The following is a 21,167-nucleotide window of genomic DNA, read 5'->3' on the forward strand; positions in this document are numbered from 1 at the left end:
CTCGGCCTCCCAAAGTGCTGGGATTACAGGCGTGAGCCACCGCGCCCGGCCACACTGCTATTAAGAGTCACAATGGGCCAGGCACGGTGGCTCACGCCTGTAATCCCAGCACTTTGGGAGGCCAAGGCAGGCGGATCACGAGGTCAGGAGATCGAGACCATCCTGGCTAACACGGTGAAACCCCGTCTCTACTAAAAATACAAAAAATTAGCCAGGCATGGTGGCAGGCGCCTGTAGTCCCAGCTACTCGGGAGGCTGAGGCAGGAGAATGGCATAAACCCTGGAGGCGGAGCTTGCAGTGAGTCGAAAGCGCGCCACTGCACTCCAGCCTGGGTGACAGAGTGAGACTCTGTCTCAAGAAAAAGAGTCACAACGTGCCAGGCACGGTAGCTCACACCTGTAATTCCAGCTCTCTGAGAGGCTAAGGTGGACGGATCACTTGAGGACAGGAGTTAAGGACCAGCCTGGCCAACATGGTGAAACCCCATCTCTACAAAAATAAATATTAAAAATTAGTTGGGTGTGGTGGCGGGCACCTGTAATCCCAGCTACTGGGGAGGCTAGGCAGGAGAATCACTTGAACCTGGGAGGCAGAGATTGCAGTGAGTTATACCACTGTACTCCAGCCTGGGAGACAGAGCAAGACTCCATCTGAAAAAAAAAAAAAAAAAAAAAAAAGATTCATGACTGAGCCAAGCCTGGAGCTGACCAGGGAGCTGACTCAAGCATGCACCCATTGGTCAGTGATGGTAGGAATGCCTCATCGATTTGGGAGAGGGCCCATGTGGGTGACGGCTTAGAAAAAGCCGCCCCGCCATTTCTCAGGCACGTACCGTGAGCCCAGCAAGGCCATGGATGTTACATGGGCTGGTGGGGGGCGGGAAGCAAATGAGGCCTCCCCACCCGTACCTGGAACTGGCAGCAACTGTGCCTGGGGACTGCTCCAGGCCAGATGGTAGAGTCATTGGTGTTGGTGCTGACTGCCTCCACACCCAGCAACCCACTCTACCTCTTTTCCTTCTGGCTTTGCCCCCTCATCCCTTGCCCAGTTCTCTTGGAAGAAGGAATGAGACCGGATAAATTCGATTCAGGACAGCGCTGAGCTTACCTGGAGGAACAGCTGCTAATGGTAGCATTTCAGGCATTGTCAGGGGAGATCATTTGGGGAAAGGGTATTTTGGGGGAGAGACACAGCTCCCTCCACACCCTTTAGGCAACACCCTAAGGGTGTGGTGGGGGGAGGCCCTGGGAGTGGAGGACCTGGGGGAGAAGCTGCTTTAGAGAGCTTCCAAGGCTCCTCATCCAGGGAAGAGAACCCCGGTTTCCGAGTGTGCAGCTGTTCTCTGCTCCTGGCAGGGCTGTGCCAGTGTTGCTGGCACCACCTTCCACCCTCCCGGCCTGCCTGCCCCGGCCTGTCTTGGGAGCAAATGGGGAAATAGCCTCTGGTCTTTGCTCCCCCGGCTTCTGATGGGTTGCTGTGCCACAGCCTCTGGAACCCGGGAGGCCACCCGGTGCCCCTTTCTGCCTCTGGGTGGAACAGAGCTCTCTTCATCCCAGCGCTGCCCTTCCCTACCCCAACCTACTTTTTTTTTTTTTTTTAGCATTCTTTCTTTATTCTTTTTTTTTTTTTTGAGGCCGAGTCTCGCTCTGTCGTCCAGGCTGGAGTGCAGTGGCTCGATCTCGGCTCACTGCAAGCTCCGCCTCCCGGGTTCCCGCCATTCTCCTGCCTCAGCCTCCCGAGTAGCTGGGACTACAGGCGCCGCCACCACGCCCGGCTAATTTTTTTGTATTTTTAGTAGAGACGGGGTTTCACCGTGTTAGCCAGGATGGTCTCGATCTCCTGACCTCGTGATCCGCCCGTCTCGGCCTCCCAAAGTGCTGGGATTACAGGCTTGAGCCACCGCGCCCGGCCTCTTTCTTTATTCTTTAGAGACAGGGTGTCACTGTATCACCCAGATTGGAGTGCAGTGGTGCGATCATAGCTCACTGTAGCCTCGAACTACTGGGCTTAAGCAATCCTCGTGCCTCAGCCTCCCAAGTAGTTGGGACTGCATGTGTGCACACCACCATGCCCTGTTAATTTAATTTTTTGTAGAGATGGGGTCTCACTATACTGCCCACTCTGGTCCTGAACTCCTGGGCTCAAGCGAGCCTCTTGACTTAGCCTCCCAAAGCACTGGGATTACAGCCATGAGCCACTGCACCTGGGCCCTTTTCCCTTTAAATGGATCCCCGCTTCTCCCTGCCTGCAGAGCCAGCAGCCCAGCAGGCCTCTAGCCCCTCTTCACTGTTCCTTCTTCCACTCGAGTGCTCCAGTCCCTTCTCCCCATGGCAGCCAGGGAGCTCCTTACAAATAAATCCGACCATACCTCCATCTGCTTAACCTCTGCCCCGGAACTCCCTTTGCTCTTAGGCCCTGGGAGCTGGCGCCCTGCGCAACATCAACATATGCCTGTCACCGTCTTGTTTCCATGCTGTGCCAGGCCACATGGCCTTTCCCTGTGCCATTCCTCTTGCCCAGAATGCCCCTCCCACCCCTTTTCACTGCTTCTCTTCCGCTTCCAGGTTTACCTCCTGTTTCGCAGGGAAGCCCTCCCCAACCTCTCTGCTGGGGCAGATCCACCTATTCTGTGGACTCCCCTTTTCCTTGGTAGCTTTTATCTCGGCAGCTACGTGACTCTGGGGTAGCCAGATGTGGCTGCATGGCTGCCTTCCCCCAGAGACATGTGCTGAATGAATGAATGAATGAATGAATGAGGGTAAGCCACAGGGGACTGCTAAGATTCTTCCCTTCCCTCAGCATCTCAAGAGAGCATACACTGCCCTGTGCTTCACACCCCAGGACCAGCAGAGCCCGGAGGTGGGGATAGATGAGGCAGGGGTTCCAGCTAGTGGAAAGGAATGAGAGGCCTGAGCAGGTTGCCCCCTGCCCTGTCCCCATCCAGTCACCTCCTGCATGCAGGACGGTGGGCAGAGAGTTGGTTGAGTCTGCAGCTGGCAGCAGTGCAGAGTGATAGTGAGATAAAGGAGGGCCCTGACCCAGCCACAGGGGCTTCTGCAGGAGGGGTCCTCTAAACCTGCAGGAGGGATCAGTTGGAGAAGAGAGGATAAAGAGAGTGCAGCTGACAGAAAGAGAGAAGGATGTGTGTACCCACAACCTGAAAAGGCATGACGGTGAGCAAGCAAAGCAAGTTGATGAAGGATGCAAAGACGACGCTTGTATATATACATTTTTAGAAACATACACAGAGCAATTCCATATACTCTTCCTGAATGCAAATGTGTCTATGTATTGGAAGGTTTAGGGGACCAGGTGCAGTGACTCACACTTGTCCAAGAGCTTTGGGAGGCCAAGGCGGGAGGACGGCTTGAGGCCAGGAGTTCAAGACCAGCCTGGGCAACATAGTGAGGCCCTATTTCTAAAAAAAAAAAAGAAATGAGCTGGGCATGGTGGAGCATGCCTCTCGTCTTAGCTGCTCAGGAGGCTGATGGGGGAGGCTCTGAGTCCAGGGATTCAAGGCTGCAGTGAGCTGTGATTGTGCCACTGTACTCCAGCCTGGGCAACAGAGCAAGACCCTGTCTCTAAATAAATTAATAAAATAAAACAGACTTAGGAAGAATCAGTAAATCTAAAATTCTGCCAAACCCTGGTGCTGGGGACATGCACGGCTGATTCTTCTCAGTGCTTTTCTGCATATCTGAGTAGACCATGAGTCTTTCAGTGTAGGTGAAGGGTGGAGTAGAGAATGCAAGCTGGTGTGGGGCACAGCTGGCAGGGGGCACAGCTGGCAGGGGGCACAGCATAGGAAAAGCCTGCAGGCAAGCCCTGAGTCCTGGGTCTCAGAGTCCAGACCATAACAAAAGAAAGGGTCTGGGAGAGGAAGGAGAGGGGCCTCAGGAAGCAAAGGGGGCCCAGTCCTGGAAGGCAAGCAGGCAGGTTCTGGATGGGGAGACAAAATTGGAGAGTCTCTGTGAGGAAGTGGGAGGGGAGGGGAGGGGACCAAAACTGGGAAAGGTATGAACACAGAAAGGCCTTGAGGTTTGGGCCTAGCTTAAAACGATCACCTTAAATTACGATTATTACATTGTCTGAGATAAATTCTTCCCTGAGCTCTCTTTTCAAGTGAGGCTCAGAGAATTTGAGTGGCTTGCTCCGGGACTCTCAGTCATTCTTTTTTTTTTTTTTTTCTAGTAGAGTTTCACTTTTGTTGCCCAGGCTGGAGTGAAGTGACACAATCTCAGCTCACTGCAACCTCTGCCTCCCGGGTTCCAGCGATTCTCTTGCCTCAGCCTCCCAAGTAGCTGGGATTACACGCGCCCACCACCACGCCCAGCTATATTTTGTATTTTTAGTAGAGATGGGGTTTCACCATGTTGGCCAGGCTGGTCTCAAACACCTGACCTCAGGTGATCCACCTGCCTCGGCCTCCCAGAGTGTTGGGATTACAGGCATGGGCCACTGTGCCCAGCCATCTCAGCAGTTCTTACCCAGACACTTTGAGAGGGCTGGCAGGGTGTCCTGGCCGCCCTGCCCATCCTTTCCTAGGCAGAGGATTTTTTTCACGCCTTAGAAGATAAAACACACCGGCGCTGCTGGCTCAGCTTGCAAGGCCGCAGGGCTGTGGGAGAAATAGAACTTGCAGAATTTTTTGCTGCCCCCACTGCCTGGGCTAGGATTTCAGGCTGATACCTTTTAGGGTTTCAACTTCTCTGTGGCCATGGGGACAGTTTGTTTCCCGTTGAAGGCTGAGAAAGGATTCCGAGTTTGTACCACAAAGAAGAGACAGGGCTTCAACCCTGCTTCAACCCCAGATGAGAAGCTCGATTCGGCCGGGCGCAGTGGCTCACGCCTGTAATCCCTGCACTTTGGGAGGCAGGTGGATCACCTGAGGTCAGGAGTTTGAGACCAGCCTGGCCAACATGGTGAAACCCCATCTCTACTAAAAATACCAAATATATTTTGTGTTAGAGCCCAAGAGTTGAAGGCTGCAGTGAGCTGGTTGTACCAATGCCCTTCAGCCTGAATAACAGAGCAAGACTCTGTCTCAAAAAATAAAAAAGGAGGTTGGTGCTCTTTGTCTACTCCTCCTGAACCCAGAGTGACATCCTAATGCCTCAGGGCACCAAAGTTGGCTGGAGCCCTATTTATCCCCTGAGTCCAGGAATTCAAAGCTGCAGTGAGCTATGAATCCTCCCACCTTAGCCTCCTGAGCAGCTAGGACTAGAGGCATTCACCACCATGCCCAGGTAATTTTATTTATTTATTTATTTGTGATAGAAATAGGGTCTCGCTATGTTGCCCTGTCTTCAAGACTTGCCTTGGTGTTACCTGAAGCAGCTTGAACTTCTGTATGATTGTAAGAGGAACCCAAAAGCGCTCACCTGACACAGGACTCTAGGCACCAACACAGGCCTGGAGGCAGGGCGGCCTTCCCTGGGCAGAAACAGATTAGGCCTTAAAAACAGACCCAGAATTACTACAGCAACAACCCTCTCATCTTAGGATATATTTCCCCAGGATTAATAGCTGGGTGTGAGACATTTACTGTCTAATTAGCACAGGAGTTTCTAGTAGGGAGAGAATCAGTCAATTGACCAATCAATCTGGTATTTATTGGACACCTCCTGTGTCCTGCTTTCTCATAAGACCTCCTTCCTATAGAGATATAGGATTCTTCCTCATCTTGCTTCTTTTTAACCTTGCTGTGGTTCAGTTCCTTGTTCTCAGACCTGGCTGCACATTAGAATTACATTAGGAGCTTTGAACAGGATGTCAGAGCCCTTTGCAAGAGCAGTTAAGTCAAAATCTCCATGGACATGGATCCAGACATCATTCTTTTGATGTGCAGCTGGTGGGAACCACATAGTTACATGGATTGCCTCACTCCCTCTTGTCTTTGAGGTATATGGACAGTGCTTTCTCTCTTCAGTACCAATTGCCTGGTATGTCACTCTCCATTTCTTTATTCTCAACCTTCCTGTATCATTTAGTTTCAAGTGTGTGTGTCTTATAAAATGGCACATAGCTTGGGGGTGGGGTATATTTTGTATTCTCACTTAAGAGTCTTTTATTTTTTAATAGGCAAAATTCATTTACATTTATTGTAGTGACTAATGTGTTTGAACCTACTCCACCATGTTGCCCTATTTATCATGCTTTCTCTTTGTTTCCATTTTGCTCTTTTCCTGGTTTTTATTGAGTTGAGTATATTTTCATCATTAAAGTTAGATTATAAGGCCTAAATGGAACACAGTGGATGAAAATATCCTGATCTAACTGATCTAAAATCTTTGCTTTTTTTTTTGGAGACAGAGTCTCACTTTGTCGCCCAGGCTGGAGTGCAGTGGCGTGATCTCAGCTCACTGCAAGCTCTGCCTCCCGGGTTCACACCATTCTCCTGCCTCAACCTCCCGAGTAGCTGGGACTACAGGCGCCTGCCACCACGCCCGGCTAATTTTGTTTTTGTATTTTTCGTAGAGATGGGGTTTCATCATGTTAGCCAGGATGGTCTCTATCTCCTGACCTCGTGATCTGCCTGCCTCGGCCTCCCAAAGTGCTGGGATTACAGGCGTGAGCCACTGCACCCGGCCAAATCTTTGTAATTATACCCATTGGGGTGTTTGTCCTTAATCTACCTTCTGGCTTACAGACTTTTGAACAGTTGGGATTTGCTCATCTTTTGGGAGAGGGCCTTCTGTTGTCCTTAATTCCAGGCCTTACATAAGCTTGGGACTCCATGAATAGGTGTAAAATTGATCAGGTATTTTATAGCGTGTCAACAATTCATATCTCTGGGGGCTTGTTAATGGAGAAGGGCCTGTTGCCAGGGCCTGTGAGGGGCAGAAAGATGACAAGGAGTTGGTGGGGTGTGGTTGAAAATTTATTTGGCAATTACTGAATATCTAGAAACTGCCCAGCTGTGGCTGCAGCAGTTACAAGCATAAACCTTTACTAACCTTTTGACCCTGAGCAAGTGGCCGCTCCTTCCTGAGGCTCAGTTTCCTCATCTGCAATGGAGCTATGATAGCACTTGCCTCAACCAGTTGTTATAAGGATCAGAGATGAAACCTGCTTCCGGTTCTGGCGTAGGGTGTGGGCCAGGAAGGTGTTCACTCAGTGCTTCCGCCTGAAAGGTCTGTTCAGAGGGACAGGCTGGGAGTCCTTTGTGGTGGCATCTTAGGAGAATGACTCAGCCTCAGTTTACCGTAACTAATCATTACTGAACCAACCACTGGGATTAATTGTACTGATGAAAATGACAACAAACTGTAAATCACTCTGCCTCCCCTGGGTGGCGAATGCCTGGCCCCATCATTCTGTCTCGCCAATGTCTCTTGTCCCTTTGTCTGTAAGGGGTGGGTGTGGATCGATGTTGATGTCCCCTCTGTACTGAGAAGGTGGCTTTGAAGCCTGTCTTCATGGGCTCGAATCTTGGCACCACCACTTTCCAGCTGTGTAAACTTGGACCAGTTTCTTAACTTCTGTGAGCCTCAATTATTATCTTCATCTGGAACACAGAGACATAGGAGTTACCGAATTGCATTAAAACTTATCTGCTCAATTCAACACCTATTTATTGAGCCCAAGCCTGCTCAAGGTGTGGAATGAAGGGTTAAAGAAGGGCCCACTAAAAAAATGAGTAAGTTCTTTTTGTCCAAAAGTTTAATAGCCTAACAGGTAGGATTAAGAGCCCCAGTAACACTAAGGGTGGCTACTTCCTAGGGCTATGAGATTTCAGTGGGTGATGCACAAAAGGACTGAGTGGTTGCTGGGTACCCAGTAGGTGCCTTCAATGTTGTTACTATTCATCAGTCGTTTCCTGAGTGTCCACGGTGGGTGCCTTTGTGTCAGAGCCAGGACAGATGTTTCAGGAGCCAGGCACTGTGTAAAGAAGGTAGGGGCAGAGGGCTGCTCGGCACCGGAGGTGCACCTCCCCCGAGCTGGCCCCGCAGGGAGGCAGGCAGGCAGGACACCAGAAGAGGATGACCGTGGTGGCAGGAGGCCCAGCCCCTTCTCTGGACTCTGGGAGAGGTGAGGCTGGTTCCAGGGAAGGGTGTACACTCCTGTGCATTCCAGACATTCCAGCACCAATGCAACCCCCATACACACCCACTGAGACAGAATTAACCCCCAGAGGAAGGGACGGCAGATGTGATCAAAGGCCAGTGGCCCTGGCCAGGCAGGGAGTGCTGAGCCTGCAGGGACCTGTGTCCGCACATGAGAGGAGAGTGCAGGCTGGGCTGTGACCCAACAGGGGACACAGCAGTTCTGGGTGACAGGGACAGCTGGGGCTGAGGCGATGGCAGGAACGTGGCCCCTTCGATGTTGCTGAAGTATGATCTGTTCCTGGGGTGGCTGCCGTCCCAGCCTGGAGAAGGGGACAGCTGTGAGCAGGCCAGGTGCCTCCAGCTCTGCCCCGTGGCCTATGGACAGGGTTGCAGTGGCTCTGGGGACCTGGGGAAGGGTGTCGGGCTGCGGTCTTTGTGCCAGGGTTCTCCACACCCAGGCGCCAGGCTCCTCTGGGCACAGTTGGGAGCCCTGGGTTGTTTTGGAGTTAGGCAGCCAGGGAAGGACCCTCAGGATTCCCTGTCCCGGGGCAGACATCTAGCTAGTGAGTGTGGACAGGAGGTGGAGTCGCAGGGTTCAAAGAGAATAAGCATTTATTAGGTGTCCCTGGGTACTAGGCACCGAGTAAGACTGGAATATGCTCTGAGCGCACATCAGCTTTCCTACAGCAGAACTGACAGGCTGTGGTCACTGCGGGCTTAGAGCAAAGCTGGTCTGGGTGCCTCAGAATCACCTAGAATCTTGTCGTCCTATTCAGTAATTACCGGCCTTGTGACATGGGCTGTGCAAGTATGTCTGTGTGCCAGGGTTTGAAGACTTAGTATGAAAAAGAGAATGTAAACTATCCATTAATAATGGTCTGTTGGCCACCTGTCAAATTGATCATATTTTGGATATATTAGGTTAAATAAAATAGAAAAAAAGTTCACTCATTTCTTCTTACTCTTTTCATGTGGCTACTAGAAAAATGTAAATTGTCTCTGCGGCTCAGGTTCCGTTTCTGTTGAACAGTGCCTCCTGTGGGAATGTTTTCCAGCTGTTGAGTGCCTTTCTGCTTGTTCCATGGCAAGCAGGCACCATAACCCCATTTATGTTCAAGGAAGTTAAGGCTGAGACAGGTGGAGTAGTACATGCTGTTATTCCAAATAGCCAGCATAGTTCATTCAGTTTGATGGGCACTGCAGACATGGCAGTGAACAACAGACAAGGTGCCCTGCCCTGGCAGGGTCCCCACGCTCCAGTGACAGGGAGGAAGAGGATGAAACCCAGTTATCCTAATCATGGTGTGGCCACACCTAAAGTGCTTTCATTTATAAGGATTATCTCCTTGAATTATCTCAACCCTCTGCAGTGGGATCAATTCCTATCCCTGTCTCAGAGATGAGGAAACTGAGGCACAGAGAGACTAAGGAACCTGCCCGAGCCCACACCTAGGTCACAGCAACAACACAGGCTACATTCCTTGCCTTGGCCAGGCTGCTCTCAGTTTCCTCCCCTGCAGGTCAGGTACAAAGAATGGGCCAGTTGGTGCCATATGACTTGAACAGGTACAGCTGAAGGCATCAAGGGTGGCTCTTGAAGCCACCCCCACACAGGGAGCCCACTCCCAGGTCACTGACGGCTGGAAGGTTGGCCATTCATGGTGTCCTTGGAGGGTCCAGGTCTCTCCTGGGGGCAGGAGTCTGGGAAGCATATCTCCCCAACTCTTAGATCTATGTATGATGCAGCCAGATCATACCATCATCCAAAACTTGTGTTCCCATATGCTCTCAGAAAAGACAGTGGGTGGCTGTTGCATTGGGCCAGGTGAGAAGTGGTGACTTTGGCCAAGGTGGAGGCCAGAAGGGCAGATGGAGGAGGATATGCAGGGGACATGTTCCCATGTAGAACCAGTAGAGGGAGAGGCAGGGACAGGTCTCAGGGATCTGTTGGCATAACCGGGTAGACAGGTCCTCCCCACCCTCCCCTTCTGCGGTTTCCCTTATGCGGATGGAAGAGTGTTCTCAGAGCAGTGGGAACACCCTGTACCCTTCAAATCCCCAAACCTACTGACTCAGATCCTTAGCCCAAATCTAAGACAGCTGAAGTGGGCTGTGCGTTTGTCCCCAGCCAGGCCTGGGGAGTGGGCATCTGGGACCCAGGATCTCCTATCCTCCCGACACCTCATTACCCATATATGGGCACTAGCCTCTCCTCGCAGATGTTGGAGGAGATAGTTCCAGATTCTGAGGTTATTTGCGAATTCCTCGTGCCCGGGCAAGGCGACATTCACAGGGCGGACGCAGAGCACGTCTGGGCTTGCAGCAGGATCAGCGTGAATGTTGTGGATGGCCGGGGTCCTTCTTTCATCTCCCGGGTGCTGGAGGATTCTGACTTCAGGCCTTGACTTCTGGCTTTTTTTTTCTTCTTCTTCTTTTTTTGAGACGGAGTCTCTCTCTGTCACCCAGGCTGGAGTGCAGTGGCGCGATCTCGGCTCACTGCAAGCTCTGCTTCCCAGGTTCACGCCATTCTCCCGCCTCAGCCTCCCGAGTAGCTGGGACTATAGGCGCCCACCACCACGCCCGGCTGATATTTTGTATTTTTAGTAGAGACGGGGTTTCACCGTGTTAGCCAGGATGGTCTCAATCTCCTGACCTCGTGATCCACCCACCTCGGCCTCCCAAAGTGCTGGGATTACAGGCGTGAGCCACTGGGCCTGGCCAGCTTCTGGCTTTTTGTTTGTTTTTAGGGTTTTTTTGTTTTGTTTTGTTTTGAGATGGAGTCTCACTCCGTTGCCTAGGCTGGAGTGCACTGGCGCAATCTCGGCTCACTACAACCTCCGCCTCCCAGGTTCAAGCAATTCTCCTGTCTCAGTCTCTTGAGTAGCTAGGATTATAGGTACCCGCCACCATGCCCAGCTAATTTGTGTATTTTTAGTAGAGACAGGGCTTCACTATGTTGGCCAGGCTGGTCTCGAACTCCTGACCTCAGGTGGTCTACCCACCTCAGCCTTCCAAAGTGCTGGGATTACAGGCATGAGCCAGCGCGCCCAGCCAGCTTCTGGCTTTTATCAGCTCCTTAAAAGGAGCCTAAACCCCTAGATGGTGGATCCAGGTCAAGGCAGAAGCAGCACCCCCCATATCTGTTCTTTCAGTCACCCCCACCACAGCCCTGCGGCATGCATACTGTGATGACTCTCATTTTACAGCTGGGGAAACTGAGGCTCAGAGAAGCTAAGTCATTTACAGCTTACTAAGAGCAGAGGCAGGATTATGACCCCAGGCTGTCTGGCTTTGGTCTGGGTGCTTAACCACTGGGCCACACTGCCCTTCCAGCTGAAAGAAAGTGCCAGTGATACCTGCACAAAATTAAAGCAGGAAGACAGACCCACAAGGTGGAGAGCGAGGGTCCCCTGAGACACCTGTGTTCTCTTTCTCTGCCCACGTGGAGCATCGGTCGTGTGTCAGGGCCAGGGTGCTACCTCTGTCCCAGCTCCTCTAATGGGCATCCCGGCTGGCCCTCTGAGGACTATGTGCTGTCCTTGGCCATGCCAGGGCAGCACACAGCCCTAAGTTCGAGTCCCAGCTCCCCACTTTGCAACTGGGCTCACTGAGTCACTGGATCCTCAGCCTCGAGTTGCCACCTCTCATGCAGGCCGGGGCCAGGCGCAGTGGCTCACACCTGTAATCCCAGCACTTTGGGAGGCCGAGGCGGGCAGATCACTTGAGGCCAGGAGTTTGAGACCAGCCTGGCCAATGTGGCAAAACCCCGTCTCTATTAAAAATACAAAAAGTAGCCTGGTGTGGTGGTGCATGTCTGTAATCCCCGCTGCTTGGGAGGCTGAGGCACGAGAATTGCTTGAACCCAGGAGGCAGAGGTTGCAGTGAGCCAAGATCATGCCACTGCATTCCAGTCTGGGTGACAGAGTGAGACTCAGTCTCAATCAGTAAAGCAAGTCAGGCTGTGTCTACTGAGGCTCTGACTCCTAGCGACAGAGCCGGGGGACCTGATGCCATTTGAGGCTCCCAAGCCCCCTCCCTAGTGGTTCCTCTGCTCTGAGTACATACTGGGACACAAAAAGACGGCTGTTCAGGCTCAAGCCTGCAGGCTCAGACCCAGGAAACCCTTGTCTGGTCCCTGGTAGTGCCCTCAAACCTAGCCCTGGAGCTCCGAGGAGGAGCCAGGCAGCTTCCTGAACTGCTGGTTCCATTTTTCCTTGCTTGCATCAAGAGCCTCATATGCAGACCAGGCCAAGAAAATGGGGGTCTGTGAGACTGCTCAGGAGTGTCCCAGACTCGCGTCCCCAGCCCAGAAGGAAAAAGCTAGGGAAAAACAGCCCAGGTCGACTCGAGGTAACTCCCAGTGGCTTGCGAAACCCACCCAGCCCCTGACTCACAGCCTGGCCGAGGCTGAGGGGGCTGTTTCTGCTGCCAGCCAGGTCCTGGGTCCCCATTCAGGCCCACTGGTGAAACAGCCAGCAAGGCCTCAATTGTATCAACATGTAGATGAACCGGGCTCAGTGGCTCATGCCTGTAGTCCCTGTACTTTAGGAGGCCAAGGCAGGAGGATCCCTTGAGCTCAGGAGTTGGTTTTTTTTTTTTTTTTTTTTGAGACAGAGTCTCGCTCTGTCGCCCAGGCTGGTGTGCAGTGGCCGGATCTCAGCTCACTGCAAGCTCCGCCTCCCGGGTTCACGCCATTCTCCTGCCTCAGCCTCCCGAGTAGCCGGGACTACAGGCGCCTGCCACCTCGCCCGGCTAGTGTTTTGTATTTTTTAGTAGAGACGGGGTTTCACCGGGTTAGCCAGGATGGTCTCGATCTCCTGACCTCGTGATCCGCCCATCTCGGCCTCCCAAAGTGCTGGGATTACAGGCTTGAGCCACCGCGCCCGGCCGAGCTCAGGAGTTTAAGACCAGCCTGGGCAACAGAGAGAGACTCCATGTCTACAAAAAAATTAAAAAATTAGCCAGGGCTAGTATGGTGGCTGACACCTGTAATCCCAGCACTTTGGGAGGCGGAAGCAGGCCGATCACCTGATCAGGAGTTCAAGACCACCCTGGCCAACATGGCAAAACCCTGTCTTTACTAAAAATACAAAAATTAGCCAGGCATGGTAGCATGCGCCTGTAATCCCAGCTACTCAGGAGGCTGAGGCAGGAGAATTGCTTGAACCCAGAGATGGAGGTTGCGGTGAGCCAAGATTGTACCACTGCACTGCAGCATGGACAACAGAACAAGACTTTCAACATTTTAAAACAGTATAAATGATTTCGAGTCTGTTTCGGGGCCCTGGACGATGCTCTGAACCTCCAGTTCAGCCCTTGAACCACAAAGATGTCTTTGAAATTTGGCGGAGATGTTTCTTTCTTTCTTTTCTTTCTTTTTTCTTTTTTGAGACAGAGTCTCGTTCTGCTGCCAGGCTGGAGTGCAGTGATGCAATCTCAGCTCACTACAACCTCCGCCTCCCGGGTTCAAGCAATTCCCCGGCCTCAGCCTCCCGAGTGGCTGGAACTACAGGTGTGTGCCACCATGCCCAGCTAATTTTTTTGTATTTTAGTAGAGACGGGGTTTCACCAGGTTGGCCAGGATGGTCTCCATCTCCTGACGTCGTGATCCACCCACCTCGGCCTCCCAAAGTGCTAGGATTACAGGTGTGAGCCACTGCGCCCGGCCTGACTGAGGTGTTTCTAAAAGTGATCCTGATTACCCGCCCCCCAAACATACCACACATACACTTTTGTTTGGTTTTAATTTGAGACAGGGTCTTTCTCCATCTCCCAGGCTGGAATGCAGTGGTGTGATCTCAGCTCACTGTATCCTTGACCTCCTGGGCTCAAGCGATTCTCCCACCTAAGCTTCTCAAGTAGCTGGGACTGTAGGTGCACACCACCACATCTGGCTACTTTTTGTATTTTTTGTAGAGACAAGGTCTTCCTATTTGCCCAAGTTGGTCTCGAACTCCTAGGCTCAAGAGATGCTCCTGCCTCGGCCTCCCAAAGTGCTGGGATTACAGGTGTGCACCCCTGTGCCTGGGCCCACACATAAACATAACTAGAGAGGATTTCTTGCTCACGTTCCACAGATGATGAAACTGAGACTCAGAAATACAGAGTGGCTGGCCAGGCATATGGTGGTCATACCTGTAATCCTAGCACTCTGGGAGGCCAAGATGGGAGGATCGCTTGAGGCCAGGAGTTCAGGACCAGCCTGGTCAACATAGTGAGAAACCATCTCTATTTAAAAATTTGAAGAAAATACAAAAAGATTAAAAAGGAAATACAGTGTAGCTCCTCTGTCATACCGTCACAGGTCACACTGCTGGTTGGTGCAGTCAGAATCTGAACCCTGTGTGACTCCAGACCCGAAGTCTTTCTCCTACATGGGCTGCCCTTCCAAGTGACCCTGGGTAGTGACTTCACGTCCAGGACCTTGGCTTGCTCATCTGGATAATGAGCAGGTGGGGCCAGATAGCTTCTGAGGCCCCTTCGAGGGCTGGCGGCCACTGCTGTCAGCACACGTGTCCATGTTACCCTCTGAGTAAGAAAAGGGAGGGCTGGGCGTGTACTCTCAGCTGTCACTCAGGCCCCTTACCTTTTCCGGTGTGTGTGTGGGGACGGGGGGTGTCTTGGTCTTCCTGGCTCGGCCAGGTGGCTGCTGTCTGTGTCTTTGTGGGCGGGACAGGGCTATGTCTCGGCCTCCATCAGTGGGGCTGGTGGCCCAGGGTTGCCACGTCTGGCTGCCCCAATGTGGCTCATTACCGAGATGAAAAGCTGGACCAGCCTAGCCGGTTTCCCAGCACTCCTGGGACCCGTCCCCGTTCCTGCAGGTTCCTGCCCCACCCACATTCCTGCTGGCCTCCTAGCATAGGGCTCCATGGCTCTCCAAGGGACACATGGTTGATTCCTGAGGCCAGCTAGATGGTGGGGGGAACACAGGACCTTTTGGGGCCTCTCATTCGGGACCCCAAAGCTACAGGGCGAAACGCTGAGACTGTGCCTCTGGAGGCCTGGATTCGAATCCCAGCTCTGCCTTGCTTGCTCGCAGTGGAACTGTGGCCAAATGATGGAATTTCTTTGTACCTCTATTTCCCCATCTGTAACTGAGTGAATTGCATGGTATGTGAATTCCATGCAATTCACTCATTTAGAGTTGTAATCCTCCAACTTTTGAGAACAATGCTACTTACTTAGAGGGTGGTAGGATTGATGAGCTAATATATATGTGACTTGCTTAGCACTGGGCAGGACAAATAGCCCTCTAGGAGTTAACTAGCCCCTTCCAGGCTGCTGGGGGATTACCTGCGGCCGGCCAGCCTCCCTGGAGAATGAGGCAAGAGGCAGGACCTGACTCGGGAGAGAAAAAACAAACCCCTATCGTTTCTAAATGACACTTGTCTTTTTTTTTTTTTTTGAGACTGAGTCTCACTCTGTCACCCAGGCTGGAGTGTGTGGTACAATCTTGGCTCCCTGCAACCTCCACTCCCGGGTTCAAGCAGTTCTTCCGCCTCAGCCTCCTGAGTAGCTGGGATTACAGGTACCTGCCACCGTGCGCAGCTAATTTTTGTATTTTTAGTAGAGACGAGGTTTCACCATGTTGGCCAGGCTGGTCTTGAACTCCTGACCTCAGGTGACCTGCCTGACTCAGCCTCCCAAAGTGCTGGGATTACAGGCGTGAGCCACCGTGCCCAGCCGCCTTTTTTTTTTTTTTTTTTTTTTTGTAGCAGTTTTACTGTGATATAATTCACATACCATGCAGTTCACTCATTTAAAGTGTTCAGTTCACTGTTTTTGTTTTTTTGTTTTGAGACAGGGTCTCACTCTCATTGCCCAGGCTGGAGTGCAGTGGCGAAGTCTCGGCTCACTGCAGCCTCAATCTCCTGGGCTCAAGCAATCCTCCCCCCTCAGCCTCCCGAGTATCTGGGACCACAGGTGCGCATCACCATGCCCAGCTAATTTTTTGTATTTTCAGCAGACATGGGGTTTCACCATGTCGCCCAGGCTGCTCTCAAACTCCTGGACTCAAGTGATCTGCCCACCTCGGCCTCCCAAAGCACTGGGTTTATAGGTGCGAGCCACCGCGCCTGGCCCAGTGGTTATTAATATTGTCACAGAGTTGTCCAACCATGCCCATAGAACATTTTCATCACCCCAAAAATAAATCTCATACCCTTTAGGAATCACTCTCCATTTCACATCCTCCTGGGCCCTGGCAACCGCTCGTCCACCTTCTGCTCCTGTAGCTTTTTCCATTCTGAACGTTTGTTATCAATGGAATCATATGTGAGCTTTTGTGTCTGGCTTCTCTCACTGAGCATAACATTCTCGAGGTTCATGAGGCTGTAGCGGTTGTCAGTTCTGCCTTCATTGTTTGGCCAAATAATACAGATAGACCACATTTTGTTTATATTTTCATCAGTTGATGAATATTTGAGTTGTTTCCACTAAAAAGTGGAAGCCAAAAGGCTACTATGAATCATGCTGCTGTGACTCATCTATGGACCAGTTTCTGTGCAGGCATAGTTTTTTTTGTTTTTTGGTTCTTGGTTTTTATTTTCTGAGACAGAGTCTTGCTCTGGCTGGAGTGTAGTAGCACGACCTCGGCTCACTGCAACCTCCACCTACCAGGTTCAAGCAATTCTCCTGCCTCAGCTTCCCGAGTAGATGGGATTACAGGCAAATACCACCATGTCCAGCTAATTTTTTTGTACTTTTCGTAGAGATGGGGTTTTGCCATGTTGGCCAGGCTGGTCTCGAACTCCTGACCTCGGGTGATCCACCTGCCTCAGCCTCCCAGAGTGCTGGGATTACAGGCATGAGTCACCGCGACCGGCCCAGACATAGGTTTTCATTTCTCTTGGAGAGATATGTAGGGGTAGGCTGGGCGCAGTGGCTCACGCCTGTAATCCTAATATTTTGGAGGCCAAGGCAGATGGATTGCTTGAGCCCAGGGGTTCAAGACCAGCTGGGGCAACATGGCAAAACCTCCCTCTCTAAAAAAAAAAAAAATACAAAAATTAGCTGGGCACAGTGCCAGGTGCCTATAGTCAGTTACTCAGAGGCTGAGGTACGAAGATTGCTTGAGACTAGGAGGTCAACGCTGCAGTGAGCTGAGATTGCGCCACTGCACTCCAGCCTGGGCAACAGAGTGAGACCCTGTCTCAAAAAATAAAAATAAGGCTGGGTACAATGGCTCATGCCTATAATCCCAGCACTTTGGGAGGCTGAGGCAAGTGGATCACCTGAGGTCAGGAGTTCGAGACCAGCCTGGCCAACATGGCAAAACCCTGTCTCTACTAAAAGTACAAAAGTTAGCCGGGTGTAGTGGTGGGCACCTGTAATCCCAGCTACTCAGGAGGCTGAGGTAGGAGAATCATTTGAGTCTGGGAAGCAGAGGCTGCAGTGAGCCGAGATCATGCTACTGTACTCCAGCCTGGGCAACAGGGTGAGACCCTGTCTCGAAAAAATAAGTAAATAAATAAGTAATAAAAATTAAAGAACACATAGGGGTGGACTTGCTGGGTCTTATGGTGACTGTTTAACTTTTTGCAGAATTTCTAGACTGTTTTCCACAACTGTGCACCATTTTGCATCCCCACCAGCAAGGTACGAGGGTTCCGATTTCTCCACATCTTTGCCAACACTTGTTACTGTCTGTCTTTTTTATTATAGCCATCATAGTGGAGGAAAAGTGACATCCTGGTGTGGTTTTGGGCTCTTGGCATTTTAAATTAATCTGTGAAGTACCTACTGTGTGTTGGGAGCCCTGTAAGATCATCACATTGAGTTGTTAAGGGCCTGGAGTCTGGCTCTGCCATCTAATTGCTGGGTGACTTGGGGAGAGTTACTTAACCTCTCTGATCCTCAGTTTCCACACCCATAAATGGGGATAATAATACAATTACCCACCGTGCTAACACCCAGCTCGCAGGGTTGTCATGAAGATTGAGTCAGAAACAGTGAGGAGCCTGGCATGTAGAAAGTACGAATTAGCCATTAGCTCACATTTACTATGGTGGAGGTTGTTATTGGTGTGAGTTTCCTAGCATCCCTATGAGTGACTGTTAGCCCAGTCGATCACGTGCCTCTGGAGTGAGATTGCTGGAGGGGAGAATCGTGGTTCACAAGCTGTGTGACCCTGGGCAAGTGCTTTGATGTCTCAGAGTCTTGGTTTCTTCATCTGTAAAGGGGCACACGAACCTCCCCGGGGACTTAGGGCAACGATGCTGTTGAGCTGGTGCCTGTGAATGCCCAGGATATCTCTGTGGTCATCACCAGTGGACAGATGGAGAAGCAGAGGCTGCACAAGGGTAGGGCACTTGCCTGAGGCTGTCTAAGCAGCAAGCGGCGGAGTGGGCCGTGGCCCTGTCTCCTCATAGCTTCCTGCTGCCGCTCACGACTTTGTCCCACCAGGAGTCCAAGGTCCCTGAGGCAGTGGTCATAGCCGCACATCTCCCATGTCCTCTGGGGGACGTCTGCTGGAACAGTAGGCCCGGCCAGGATGGAGTCCAGAAGGTGGCTTTTCTTGCATCTGCCCCGGTCCATGAAAGGGCTGGGTTGGGCGCTGGCCGTGTGCCTGAGGTGGGACTGGGCTCAAGAGAGACTAAGGCCCCTGCTTGAGCCACAGTGCAGACCCTAACAATGCACTGCAGAATCAGGGCTTGACTATTTGGGGTGAGACTCACCGCCTCAAGGTGCAGCTAGCCCGGCAGATGGTCAGTGACTGGGGTGGGAATGTGGGGGCCCAGAAACTCACATTCTCCATGTGGCCTGCCAAAACCAGGAAGTGGGGGTTAGGGAATGAGGGAGGAGTCAGGGGTGGACCCCTGACCTGGATGTTCTAGAAGCCCAGCTTATCCCTTCTTACCCAGATCCTCCATCCAAAGCTCCCCGCTGCTGAGCCTTCCTGGCCACCCTGCCAAACACCAGCTTTCTTCACTGCAGGACTTGTCAGTGCCTTTGCTGGCTCATGAACATATCAAGGTGGGGTTTTCCTAACTGCCTTGACCAAGGAAGAATAAGGCTTGTAAGAGCTGGGTTCCTGGAACCCCACTTTGGGGCAGGCTGCCCCCAGTTAACCTTGCAGAAGGTGTCGCCTGGGTCCTGTTCCCTCAAGATCCCCCAGCTCCGGTGTTTCCAGGTCTGCCACAAAGCCAGCCCTTAGGCAAGGTTTGGGACATCGGGGGGGTGTGGATTCTCCAGCATGTTTACTGCTGCCATTTCTGCCCCCAGCGCCGCCAACGTCAACAGCACCTGCAGTGCTGCTCCATGCCTCCAGTAGGTGTCCAGGTCCCCTGGGGAACCTGCAAAAATCGCAATAATAATACAGCTTCCTGGGCCCAGCTCTGGAGACCTGGGTTCAGCAGGTCTGGGTTAGTGGCCCGGAATCTGAATTTTTCACACTGGGCCCCAGTACCTTGACCCGGGGAGCGTCAGTCTAAAGGGCTGGTGGTCGCCTCTGCCTTGATGGTGAAGAACCCCACCCTGGCCCACCCCACGGGACATGCCAGGACCTGCCTCTCTATGGCCTGTCCTCAGTGGAGCCTTCTGCACAGGAACGCCAAATTCTTCCTCCTGCTTTAGCACCCAGCCGACACCACCTCCTCCAGGAAGCCTTCCGTGACTACTGCTGTCCCCGCCCAGCCAGTCCAGAGGCTCCCTTGGGCATCCCCAGCCCCCAGGCCTGTCTCAGTCTCGTGACTGTTTCTATAAATACTGATTGCCTCCTGGTCTGTAGGGTGGATCAGGGAGGGAGAGGCTTGTCTTTGTGAGATGCCAGGCCCGCACACAGCAGGTGCTTAATGAGTGTGAGTAGGAGGAATCTTCTGCGTGCCTAGCCGCACAGGCCCCACTGTGGGTCTTCAGTGGAGACAGGGGAACTATCATGGCTGGCTGGCTGGGTGACAGTGGCTAAGCTGCTTTCCCTGTCTGGTCTCTGTTTCTTTCTTTGTTTAAAGAAAGCAACAGACGGAGGTCGGGCATGGTGGCTCACACCTGTAATCCCAGCTACTCAGGAGGCTGAGGCAGCAGAATCGTTTGAACCCAGGAGGTAGATAGGTTGCAGTGAGCCAAGATCGTACCACTGCACTTCCAGCCTGGGTGACAGAGCGAGACTCTGTCTCAAAACAACAGAGGCAGGGCTGGGTGATCTCTAAGGCTCCTTGACAACTAAAATCACAAACCTTTGTTGAGACTTACTTTGCACCCAGCTCTGTGCACAACGCTTTAGCAGTGTGACCTCACTTCCATTTGTAACCCCCGCCACCCCGGTCCCGGGAAAGGTTCTGTTACTGTAGTCCATCGGATTGGGAAGCAGAGGCACAGAGAGGCAAGGGAGCTTGGCCAAGTCACACAGCCACTCAGCGGCTGATGGGCGCCAAGATCTGCACCCACAGCTAACCCCAGGGCCAAAGTCTTAACTAACTCCCATGATAGCATTTTCCAGAGTAGTTTGTATGTGGTTCTGGGGGACGGGGGGCAGTAGACAGATGTGACAGGAGGGGACACAGAGACAGTGAGGGAGAGGGCCAGGCTGCTTTCTAGACTTTTTTTTTTTTTTCTTTGAGACTGAGTCTCGCTCTGTCGCCCAGGCTGGAGTGCAGTGGCACGATCTCGGCTCACTGCAACCTCCACCTCCTGGGTTCAAGCGATTCTCCTGCCTCAGCCTCCCTGAGTAGCTGGCATTACAGGTGCGCACCACCACGCCCAGCTAATATTTGTATTTTTAGTGGAGATGGGGTTTCACCATGTTGGCCAGGCTGGTCTCAAACTCCTGATCTCAGGTGATCCACCCGCCGTGGCCTCCCAAAGTACTGGGATTCCAGGTGTGAGCCACCGCACCAGGCCTCAAGTCTCTTTCAGGCTCTCTGAGAAGATCAGGAGAGAGGCTGGGCCTGATGCCACCACGGCTGTCACACCTCCTGACTCGTAACAGCGGGCAGCCCGGTGTCACCATGGAACCCAATGCCACTGCGTTCCCATGAAATTTATTTTGGCAGCTAATTCACTCGTGATGAGGGCTTCTGGATTTCTGTTTAAAAGGGGGAGAGCAAGTTATCTTTGTAAACACATTCATTTAACGCTAAAATAAAATGAGTAGGTTGAAAGAAAAACATCAGGTAATTAAA

General features: G+C 52.1%; 1 protein-coding gene across 1 annotated transcript in view; it reads left to right on the top strand.

Annotated features, from left to right (window-relative positions):
* The first annotated feature begins 17,978 nt into the window (after window positions 1–17,978).
* Window positions 17,979–21,167, top strand: part of PPL (periplakin) — a 32,945-nt gene continuing 29,756 nt past the window's right edge. Inside the window, exons 1-3 of the mRNA XM_025369736.1 lie at window positions 17,979–17,999; window positions 18,454–18,526; window positions 19,181–19,317. Of these exons, the coding sequence (XP_025225521.1) occupies window positions 17,979–17,999; window positions 18,454–18,526; window positions 19,181–19,317 (231 nt within the window). The remainder of the gene's footprint in view (window positions 18,000–18,453; window positions 18,527–19,180; window positions 19,318–21,167) is intronic.

Source organism: Theropithecus gelada, chromosome 20 (genome assembly GCF_003255815.1).
Source record: "Theropithecus gelada isolate Dixy chromosome 20, Tgel_1.0, whole genome shotgun sequence".
Lineage (NCBI taxonomy): Eukaryota > Metazoa > Chordata > Mammalia > Primates > Cercopithecidae > Theropithecus > Theropithecus gelada.